General features: G+C 33.0%; 1 protein-coding gene across 1 annotated transcript in view; it reads left to right on the top strand.

The window, feature by feature from the left end:
* Window positions 1-581: 581 nt before the first annotated feature.
* The window catches only part of LOC129230738 (sodium/potassium-transporting ATPase subunit beta-like), a 58,119-nt gene continuing 46,341 nt past the window's right edge, over window positions 582-12,359 (top strand). Inside the window, exons 1-2 of the mRNA XM_054865163.1 lie at window positions 582-745; window positions 6,390-6,530. Coding sequence (XP_054721138.1) covers window positions 616-745; window positions 6,390-6,530 — 271 coding nt within the window. The 5' untranslated portion in view covers window positions 582-615. The remainder of the gene's footprint in view (window positions 746-6,389; window positions 6,531-12,359) is intronic.

Below are 12,359 nucleotides of genomic sequence, written 5' to 3' on the forward strand. Positions count from 1 at the left end.
GTTTTGCTGCGTTGCGCATCTATGGGCTTATGGGGTTTGGTCTCTTCAATATTCTTCACTTGTATTATAATTATAACAATAATAATTATATATATATATATATATATATATATATATATATATATATATATATATATATATATATATAAAGGGAGCGTGTATTTTCTCTGTAATGTACGTGAGGGGCCCTGGTGTTGACGTTAAGAAGTTTCTCGGGGATTTTTTCTTTTTTTTTTTTGCTTTGTTTGTTTTGTAAAGGGGGGGGGGGGCGCCGGAACGAGGGCTTGCCCCTGTTCGAAAATGACCTAGTTACGTCCCTGCTTTGGTGTCAAGTTTGACCGCTACATCATCATAGCGGAGGCAGCGGTTCGGAAAAAAGTTTTGAAAATGTGCCAAGGGCTCCACATTATGATTATTTCTCTGTTTAAATTATAGTTTATTTTAGAAATGTTAGAAGAAAAAAAAAATTTTTTTTTCTATCTAAGAGCTCCATCGAGTCTTTTCACCGACTACTATAACCATCACTGTCAAAAACCGAAATCATCCGGGGCTCCGACTGGCGTCACTGTGTAGTCTTCTAGCTGATCGATCGACTAGCGAGTGGTCTGCTGCAACATGGAGAAGACTGTTGAGAAAGATGGGGATGTTATTAGAACTTCAAAAGATACAGAAGACAAAGGAATGAAAAGTTTTATATGGAATCCATCGACGAAAGAATTTTGCGGCCGAAACGGTGCCAGTTGGTGTAAGTTCGTTTCTTTGATAACAATTCTCATTCCGTGTTACCCCGCCCAAATAACGTGCCTAACAAATTAAAGAACATATCATATCTTCTGAATGTCTTTTTTATTACTTTGATTGCAACAAAGATAATAGCGATTTTTAATAAGGACAGATGCCATTTTTTGCCTCATTTTTCTATTGAATGTTTCGATTAAATGCCGGTGCAATCTATGGTGCCGAAATTTGCCAGAAGTCCTCTAAATGTAAAGGTCAGTGAAATGATCGGTTTGTCTAATTTTGACTGAACAATACAAATATGATGGGAAACGATTTTATTAAAAGCTATAAGTGTGTCCATGTCTCAAACTAGGCTGTGAAATTTTGATGCAAGTATGAGATATATTTTTTTTCTTTGCTGATGTTGATTGTTGAAAGCAACATAATATGTACTGCGACTTATGTTTTAAACTTTTTTTTCTTTTGACTATCTTTCAAATTGTATGCATTGTTTAAATTTGTACATTTCTTCCGACTTCACAAGTTATTCACGTATTATCCGTTGATGCTATCCAAGCCTTACTTGCAAAGATCCGAAATATAATTTAGTGTTAAGCAATTTATATTTATAATGTGCACACAGGGTTACAAATCATGATATTTCTCTTTTCAAAGAAAAAAAAATTAGAAAATTGCCCCGAAATGTTTTGGGAAAATATTTTGTTTTTTGAAACTATTAATTTTGTGCTCTATATTCTTGCGCTCGTACTTTGGCCAAACATTAAAATACATTTCATCTAATTCATTTGCTGTCATTGAGAGGAAAAAGGACTTCTCAAATTCTTATTCAGGTTTAGGTTTTGTCCTAACACATAAATATCTAAATGTTATCCATTCTTTTAAGAAATGAAACTAAAATGCTGTAGAGAACTCTATATGTCATTTATTTTATATTTAAAAATCCTGTATCCTTTCATCCAAGAAAATAATGAAGCTTCCCTCTCACATGCTACCCCTTATATGAAATATATAGGGGGAGGTGGGGCTTGTTGCACTGCCGGGCAAGTTGGGTTGGTCTCAATGATTTTAAATAGGGTCAGACAGGACAATTATGGGTCAAACACCATAACATCTCAATATTTTCTTAAATATAAAAGATAAAATGATTTGGCATGGAGTAAAAAACAATTTAGAAGTTATTCAGTTGAACTTTTCACTTAAAATTTGATTATTATTTATTTTCAATATAATATTATATTTCAATTAAATGAGTGACCAAGAATTACCCCGGATGAGGTTAATTATGGGTCACACATGGAGTAAATATCGGTCACTCACATTTTTTGAAGTAATCCATGTCAAAAGTAATTAACTATTCTAAATTATCATTTCTTAGCCCACAATAGAGTTTGTAAGCATAAAAAGTTTTTTTTTAAGAAATAGCAAATTGAAATAGTTTGACTTTTCTTACAAGTTGTAATTGTTTGTTTGCTACTTCCATTAACCATATTTCTATCAACTGTGAGGTTTTTTCTTTTCAATTTCAATAAGACTGGGAAAAGTGCACTTGTTTCAAATGGTATACTTCTAAAAATGTCTAGCTGAGACAAACTAAAATTTCAGATACCTGTTTTCAGAAAATTCATATCTGCTTTTCCCTGTCAAAAATTTAAGTTACTTTCCCATTGTAGAATATGTTGCTATCATCATGCACAACGAAGCATACCTCCTGATGATCAAGTACAGAGTGAAATTCAGTTACTGTCCAACCACAGATTGTATGGAAAGGCAAATATCCGGTTTACATGCGGAAATGGACCCATCTATTAGTTTTTAGGGATGTCAGATTTTGCAGATGTATTTTAGCCTCTAAATTAAGCAGAGTCTCATTCGAATAAGCAGAATACGCGCATAAAATTTTTATTTTTTCCCCTCATTCAGATGGAATCGCCTAAACTGGATGTTTGCCAATTCCATACAATCCGTGGTCAAACAGTACAAATACAAAAGTGACGACCAGCAACAGGCTCTGGGCCCAGCTAGACTGGTCCTAGTCAATTTACAATCCCCAGTGAAGATCAATGGCCCTCTTAAAACTATCTACTCCCTTGCTCATTACCACCTCTTCCGGTAAGTTGTTCCAAGGCTCCACTACCCTGCTAAAATAATAATTTTTCCTAATATCCATGTTAGCCTGAGATTTAAATAGCTTAAAACAATGACCCCTTTTCCTGTTTTCAGTGCTAAACTTTAGCCCCGTAACATCTTTCGTTTTAATAAATTTAAACAGCTGAATCATGTCCCCCTCGGTCTCTTCTTTGCTCAAGACTGTACATTTTTAGCCTTCTAAGCCTGGAATCATAATCTAAGTGGGAAAGCCCTCTTATTAGCCTTGTAGCCCGCCTTTGAACCCTTTCCAATACATTAATGTCTTTCTTAAGATAAGGAGACCAAACCTGAACAGCATACTCCAAATGAGGTCTTACCAAACTTCTATATAAGGGCAGAAGAACTTCTTTAGATTTGTTACGCACCAGTATTGCACCATGTTTTAACTTTTTTAAAGCAGGAATGTTTTTTCAATTGCATTATTTGCAAATTCTTCCTTCTTTTCCTTGTAGTCATAAACTACTAAAATAAGCTTATTTTGTAATTAGGGCTGTCTATATCAACTTGTTGAAGTACTTTTATTTTTTTGCCAGCAAGGTATTTCGTTGATTACATTTGTGGACTTGATTTCTCTTCCGCTTCCTTTTCTCTTGCAGTTACAAGATACAAAAGAGTTTGATTTCTTATAACTACTGAATTTATATTTGTCTCCTAATTTGGTGCTCTAGGGATTCATATTAATTTACTACTTTTGGTATTTGATGTGTCCCTTGAATTACATGCTGACATAGTTTTTCTTCAAAACTGGAATTGATTTGCTAGTCAAAAGGGCATGATACTTCAGCAGCAGATTAAGATGATATAACATCCAATGTTGCACTTGAAGCATCAACATTTCTTTTTGGAGGAGAGTTTGGTACAGAAAAGCGTAAGTTGAAGTCATGAAGGGTTAAGTATCGCAGACACGAACCAAGAAAAAAAAGTGTGAAATTTTTTGCTCTTATTTACTTCATTGTTGTATTGTATTTGACCTTGATATAAGAAATCTGAATGTATAAGAATGACTTAACATACTTGAGTTTTATGTAAAAACTAGAGACGTTCCGAGTACCACTTCGGCCAAGTACCGAGTACCAATTATGTTAGAAGAACCACAGACACACACGTGATGAATTTTGAACTTATTGCAATAGTAGTATAGACCACCATGTCCATATAATAGTTTTTAAAACAAAATTCTAGCTGAAATTTAATTACGCATTATTTAAAAGTTTTTGTTTGTGTCCAAAATTTTACAAAAAGCTATTTTTAAAATTAAAAATGAACAATTATCTAAAAGATAAGAGTGAAGTAATTTGTTTTAATTCCAACTTGATTAAAACTATGATTAATCAAGTTGGAATTAAAACAAATTACTTTTATCTATTATAGTTCTTGTTCCCCAACATAAATAATTTTTTAAAGAAAATAAAATGTTAAAATCACAAATGTGCAGGAACACTACAGTCGCTTGTTTCTGGGTTACAAGGAACATCTTTTTCAGTGCATAAAATGTGAGCTAATGAATGCAAAGACTTTTGGCAAAAAAATCCAACTTTTGTAGGATGTCTTTAAATCCATAGCTCATTTTTTGCGTAATGAAAAAGGCATTTCTTGTAACACACAACACAAGTCTGCAGTGTTAATGCCCATTTGTGCTTTTAACGTTGTTTTATTTTTCAAGCAAAGGTATTTTTATATTTCTTATAAATAATTTTTGTTTGTAGCAAAAATCTATTTAATAATTAAAAAATTTCATATTTTCTATACTTACCTTTTTTGGCCCACTTTTAATAAATAAGTTTTATTAACTTTGGGGACATTAAAATAAAGATTTACTCCATTGAAGCAAAACGTACTTCGATATTCTCAAAATTTAAGTTTGACTTGTAAATTTGAATTGTAAATGATTGCAGTAGATTTTTTATTAATTATAAAACCTGTCTTGAACAATATTTAATATTTTACAACTACTCGGTATTGGCAGAGTATCTGGTCAAAATTTGACCGAGTACCGAGGAGTTACAGCGTATTCGGTACAGAAACTTTTCGATGTAGGAGTTTTAAAAATGCTGTCTCATGCGATCTTTGAATGATGTTAAAAGATGAGGAAAGAAGGACATAGAGGCTCATCTCCGAAAATTTTTCAAAATTGAAGTCTTAAAAATGCAGTTGCAAGCAATTTTTTATGACGCAGGGGGAAAGAACGGGATTTGGAACTTTACATCGGGAATTGTTCGAAATTGAAGCCTTGAAATGTGATGGTTAGCCATTTTTGGTAGCGTTAAGTGAAGGGATGGAGTCAGAAGTTATCCCTCAACTTTTCAATTTTGAAACTTCAAAAACGCAATGTTAGCAGGTCTTCATTGACATTAGGAAAAGGACTCGAGATCGAGGGCTCTCTCCCGGAATTTTTCCGGAGTTGAAGTTCTAAAAATATTGAAGGTCCTCATTAACGACATTTTCGAAAGGGTTTTCGATTCCGTCAATTTTTTCAAAATTGAAGCTCCGAAAATTCAAAAGTTTTGACAATCTTTAATGACATTGGGAAGAGGAGGTTGAGAATCTCTCCCCATGGATAAATTTTGGAATTAAAGTTGTAAAAATACAGTTGTAGGTAATTTTTTGTGATGTGTTGGGGGGGGGGGGGAGTTTGGTAACCTTTAACTGGATTTTTTTTGAATTCACAAACCTTTTTTTTGGGGGGGGAGGCGATCGCCCCAAAGCCCCCCCCCCCTGTGGATCCACCACTGATATCACTACTTTAAATATTGTAACTTGCTTAGCATGCCAGTGAGCATTCATAATTTCAATTGGCTGCCTGATGGAATAGTTTTCTGCAAAACTTTCAATTATTATGACTTTATTTGGTGACAAGTTTTTTTTTTAAATACCTACCTTATTGTGTTTGTTGAACTTTAATTTCATAAAGATGTCGAGCAAATGGAGCAAGTTGAACTTTAAGAGATGTAATTGTTTCAGCAACAGCACATGTGTTCAGGCACTTTCTTAACATTAGGCATTTGTTTCTCGAAATTTCTTCAATTACTAATATTTTTTGGTGGACGAAATTTTGATCTATTCTGAAGAAAAATAATTTTTTTTGAAAGATTTAATTTTTTTTCTGTTTAATTTTGTATGAATAAAACCTCAAATTTTGGAAGCATGCAAAAATCAAGCACCTGCTAAATGAAATATTGCATGTTCTACTGGAAGTTACAATCCTTTTGCATCCTGTAACTATTTAAATTATTTTGACTATTGGAAGATTTTTTTTCTTTGGCTTTTACTGCTTTCAGTTGGTTTATTATAATTTTATTTTAATAATTTAAGTTTATTTTAGTGCAGAAATTATAGGGCTGTTCTATTTCTTTAGCAGTTAAACTCTGCTTTCTGTGATGCACTGATGTTTAAATTATTTTTCAATATATCATTGCTTTGTGAAATTTCATTGTTGCATTAGTGTTTTTAACAAGATCATAAGCCACTGCTAAGATAATTTTCTTATGTTTTTATTCCAGTAAAAATCACCGTATTCTACATTATATTTTACCTACTACTGGCAGGATTTTGGACTGTTATGCTTCTAGTATTTTACCAAACATTGGATTATTACACACCTAAATGGACATTAGATGGTAGTCGAATCGGTTCAAATCCAGGTAACTTTCTTTTTTAACTGTATAAAGTACTGTGAAATCAGTAAATTGACCACTTGTAGTGCACTACTTTTTAGTGGTAAACTTAAACAGGTGGTCAACTTGCAAAGGTTGATATATAAGGGCTAATTCAGTGCCTGAAAAAAGCAGTCAACTTTGACAGGTGATCAACTTCACAGGTTTTACTGTACTTTAAATGTCCTTTGAAATTACTTAATGATTTTTTCTAATTAGTTATTTTTATTTTCTAATGCAATGAATTGAATTTGAATCTACATTTTGTGAAAATATTTAGTGTCAAAATATGCAATTGTATTTTCTGGTAAATAATAAAGATGTCAAAAAATTAAGTTTTGATTTAACATGCAGTTTTAGCAATATAATTTAAAATGTGAAGAAGTCATAATTTTTAAGGTGTAATCAAAATGAATGCAAAACTAATTATTTCTTCTTGAAATCATGATTATAGTATGCTAATTACTTAAAGACAAATAGTCGAGATAGGAAGGAGCTAACAGTTCAGTCTAGTGCAACTGGAGACTGCTTCTTCTTTGACTGTAGGGTTGTTTATCTTACTCAGCATTTATAAATTGCATGAGAGAAATTCAAGCTATGTAAAACAAACAACCATACAGACAATGAAAGTCTCAATTGGTGAATCTTGTTGTAAATTGAGGTTCAATGTATTGCCTTTGAGAAAAGAAAAAGCACAGATAATCTGTGCACCCAATGGTGGATAAGTAAAAAATATCAGCCCTGGCATAAGGGGATGTCACGGCCCGTAGCTCATTTCGATATTCACCTTCATCTAACTATTCGGAAATCACTTAAATATGAGGAAATCATTCCTAAAAATTAAAAAAAAATTTATTGACTTTGTTTTTACAACTCTCTTACCTTAGAGACCTCCAGTTTCAATAATCTCAGTATCCTTTCCAGTGTAAACGCAACAGTTCCATGTGAGGAAATCATTCCTAATTTTTTATTAGCATAAAATTTAACTGATAATACCTAGATCATTTTTCGTATAAAAGTAAATTTTGGTCTTTAAAAAAGAAAAAAGTTCTTAATTAATCAATTGGTTTGTGCCAGTTTCATTATCCATGTTCATTTTTATGAAAAAAAATATCAGCAGAGCACTTATGCTGTAACAGTTTTAATTGATTTATTTAATTTTCATAGTAACCTGGTAATGACAGAGGTAGATGTGATAATGATATTTGTGAACATGGTAATGACAAATTGACTACCAGACTTTGGGTAATGACAAATACCTAAACAGATGTACAACTGTTACATTAATTTTAATGAGTTGCTGTAAAATTTTCAGAAAAAGCAAAATGTCGAGATGATACAGAATAGGGTGGCAATATTTTTGAAATGATGTTTGCTTCAGGAATCCTCTGACAGTCTTCAGCAGACACTTTGTTGCCCATCACAAGACAGTTCTCCCTTATATATTCACCAATGATCTCAACAACTTACCCTACAAGAGAAATAAAGTGCTCTGAAATCTACCACTTTAATGTTGTAATAAATGTGTTGAACAAAATTAAAAATCAAAATTATGTACCTGGAAACCACTCATCACATCCTTATCAGAGCCAAATTTTATATGAATAATGTAGACATTTAATGCCTGGCTTACATTTAAAACAAAAAAGCTGTTTTGCATCAGTGCTTCAAGGTTTGGTTTTTCACCACAGACTTTGATGGACCTTCATTGTTCCAACAAAAGGTTGGATACACTGTGGAAGCGATTTTTCAATTTCAGTTATTTCCAACTCTGTTACTGTAGTTACAAAGACCCCAGTGCATCTTTCTTTTATGATTGCAAAAAGAGCATCGATATCAGGAATATCATTTCCTTCTGCCACAGCTTTATCAGCATTTTGTTTTATTATATTGCCAATTCCATCTGTAGCACATTTGCCATGTCCACTTTCTGTGTAAGATATTGCAAGTTGCAGATATAAGTGCTAGGAAATATTTCAAAATTCTTTAGTTCAGTTTGTTTCTGTATTTGTATTGACTAATTGGAGAATCACTTATAATGTGTAATTGTTTCACACTAAGATTCAACATTACAACATGATTGAGAACTGCTTGAAATTGCGCAAAGTCCTTGTTTGATGAACTTATTGGCCTTTTTATAGTAAATCATTCTTGTATGAAGGGTAACTTGTCTACACAGGAACCGCCAAAATGAAATGACTGAGTTTCTTCATTTAATTTACAGGCATAGTTCTCATTGAAGTCAATGTGAAGACTATATTAAGAAGGAAAAGTTTTCAGTTGAGTTAGTGCTTGATACTGGTGCTTGTAATTTGTTTCATTTTTTCATTATTTTTGGCAGAAATTCAGTGAAATTATTGAGAAATACTTTGACACTAGTGGATATCTTTTTCTGTCACTTAGTTAAATGAAATTGAGTCATGTTTATTTTTGTCAGGATGCACAACACTTGCAGCAGGCCCGGATCTATAATTTTTGGCCACCCCTGCAAAGAATCTGCAGGGCCTCTAACTGCTTATTAGATTGCTCCCCCCCCCCCCCCCGAATAACAAATTTTTAAATAAGTGGTTGTTTGTTTTTAACTGCTTTAATATTCTACATTTTTTAAAAAAACAAAATCATTTGTTTCAATATTTTTTAGCTACCTGTTTTAGTGATTTTACATATTTATGTGGGTTTATACACTCAACATTCATTAGGACAACAGAGTCACATCAATATCCAGACAGACATACAAGGCCTTAAGTACAGGGCAAGAACTTCAACCTTTTGATCAAGTTTACATTTTGTTTTCAAGTTTCAAATTTCTAGAACTGGGGTGTCTGTCATCATGATATTTTCAAACTTTGAAGATTCTTCATGCTTTCTATAAGCAAAATATTTTTTTCTACCTAAAAATTTTACTTGAAATTCATATTTTGGTGGCTCCTAGTGAGTTATTTCTATTTTTAAAAAATTAGCTGTTGTTCTTACATAATGTGTTGATTTTAATTTCTACTTTTCCTCAAATTTTTACCGTTGCGTTATAAAAATATGTTGAGTGTTGGTTCTTTTAATTCAATTTTTTATTTGTATTTATTTATCTACTTGGTTTCTTGGGTTGTGGGCCCCTTTGTGCTGTGCCCCACCCTTGCTGCCGCAAGGTTTGAGGGTACACATATCAATGTAAGCCTGACTTGCGGGTTGATTTTTAGATGATTGTGTTTTGAAATTATGATGGGCTTTGCTGGAAGAAACTCCAGCAGTGCCTGTCTTCTAAGAGATTCTCTGCAATGTCTCTTCGGACTTCTGGATTGACTATAAGGAGTCTTTCATAGATTTTTAGAAGTTCTTTGAAGGCTCAATGACTTCCTCCTCAAGAGGCTCCTTGAGCCTTTTCTGAAGTGTACTACTCTGACAGTAGTTGGTCGATTTGTTTTCAAACTTGAGTTGTTAGACTGAAAACTGAGACTATCCCTGGTTCTAGAAGTTTTTCAATATTAGTGTTAAAAACATAATTTTTGGCCATATTTGGTAACAATAGTGTAAAGGGGGGGAGAGAGATTCCCACCAGATTGTTTTGGAAACTGATGTAAATTTTAGGCTGTCCCTGCGGGTGTGAAAAAGGTTCAGGGACTCTCTCGTTGTGTTTTTTGAAGTGAAATTTTAAGCTGTTGTACTGATGTTAAGAAAAGAATACAGAGACCTCCCACTGAAAATGTTTTGAAATTTAAATCCCAAAAGCAGCATTTTTGACTACCGTATTTTCCGGGAGATTAGCTGCACTGGCGTATAGGCCGCAGCCACCAAAATTTGAGAGAAGAAAAAAATATTCATCGTATAAGCCGCATCGTTAGATAAGCCGCACTTAAGTTTTGCTAAAAAATTGACATGCGAGCTTAAAAAAAAACTAATAATTGAAACAATGACATCGTTCAAAAACAACGACATAGTAATATAAAAATACATATTGACTTACCTTACTTGTTTTACTTATTTTTTGTGCAATACTTATGATTCATATCTTGCTGGGACTAATCACAACACATTTTTTAAAAAAAGAAAAATGGTAATTTATTTACAAATTATTCAAGGAATTATATATAATTCTATTCGAAACCTTCGAACTGCGAATCTTCATCATCGGAGCGGAATAAATCCAGATCCAAACTTAAATTTTCCTTGTCAGTAACTCTTTTTACATCCGATATATCGGAAATGTCAGAGTCTATTGTATCCAAGCTAAAAATATCTGCTTCCTTGAGACCAGCGGTTGGGGCATTCCATGTCAAATCAAGGAGCCTCACAACTTGACCATCACGAATTCCAACAAATTTCAGGGGAATGATTATATATATAAAATGATACAGAAAAATATTTTTTTCAGATTTTTAAGTTGCCCGGTTTTTTGTGTAGGGCTTGTAAAAAAGGGGGAAAAATACAAAAAACGTGGTTTTGGTTATTACAAAAATTTTCTCAGCTTCTATTGAAGCTAAAGAGTTCATTTTGGTTTTATTTTAAAGCTTTTAAAATGGGCTTTTATAGGATATGTCACATGAGGTTTGGGGTCATTAATATTTCAAGGTCACGAAAAATATAATTTGACCTTGAATATTTCAAAAAGTGTATCTTTTAAAAATCTGAAAAAAATTTATTTTGTACCTACTAATGCCCTGTATATGTGGAAAAAATTTCATAATGGGATTGCAATGGGATCATGGTAAAGTAAAATAGTGAACATATATCTACTTACTACTTAAATGCAATTTGTAGCGTTTCCGAAAATATTTACAGAAGGACACAAAGTTATTTTTACAACAGTTGGTTAGCATTGTCCATTTCTTCCTTCGACAAGTTATAAACTCTTCTTGTGGGATTTATCCTGGGATCCACTTTTGATATTATATTGTCTACAGGTACATTCAGAATATCCTCTACGTCTGGATAGTAAAAAGAATATGAAGGTCCATGTGGATGCAAGAATTTTATCTTAAGTGTTTGATTTTCTTCATCAGAGTCTAAAACGCAACCTAACCACCAATGTCCATCATACCTGCAGATTAAAAACCCGACCATTTCTGCGAATTCAATATAATTGCGAGCAGCTCTTACATATTCTATTCTTGAATTTTTTGAAAATGAAAATATTTTGACTTCCATGTGATTCATGTTCAGTGGAATAAAAGAATGGAGTTTCTGAGTACCTGGTATTCTTCTTGCGGTCATTAACCTGTTTTTCAAAGCCTCCTCTTCTTGTTTATGTTCTTCAGTTGTACTATATTGAAAATGTATTGTCTTAATGTGATCTTTTGCCCATTTATACAGCTGTCGAGGAGTCATAATTTGGTCATTATGTATCATTTGAAGACTAGCTCTTGCTGCTAGTCTTTTCACAGTGCCTCCTACACCATCGCATGCACTTTTGCCGTGTGATGTTGCAAAAAAGTGCCATTGTGCTTTGATACCAAAGTCTGACTCATGGTAGCAGAGATTCAGAAAATTAAATCGATTATTGTACTGAGAAGCAGCACCATCACTATAGTAATAAATTAAGTTTGGTTTTTTGTTATAATGAGATTGCATGAAAGAAATTAGATGTTTTTGAAAAAGATGGACTGCTGTTGCGTCATGTACAAGGCAATCAGAAATTATTACTAGAGATGTATTCATTACTGTTTTTGTGGAAGCGTCCTGAAAATAAATGGTGAAGGGGTGAATTGTAGCTTGAGCATTGTTCCAATGGAAACCTTGGGCAGCATCCTGGAGGATAAAAGAATAATTCTCTGCAAAGTCGCAGATTACAAGGTATTCACCTTCTTTTAACGATTGTTTTAGATG

The sequence above is a fragment of the Uloborus diversus genome, chromosome 9 (genome assembly GCF_026930045.1).
Source record: "Uloborus diversus isolate 005 chromosome 9, Udiv.v.3.1, whole genome shotgun sequence".
NCBI lineage: Eukaryota > Metazoa > Arthropoda > Arachnida > Araneae > Uloboridae > Uloborus > Uloborus diversus.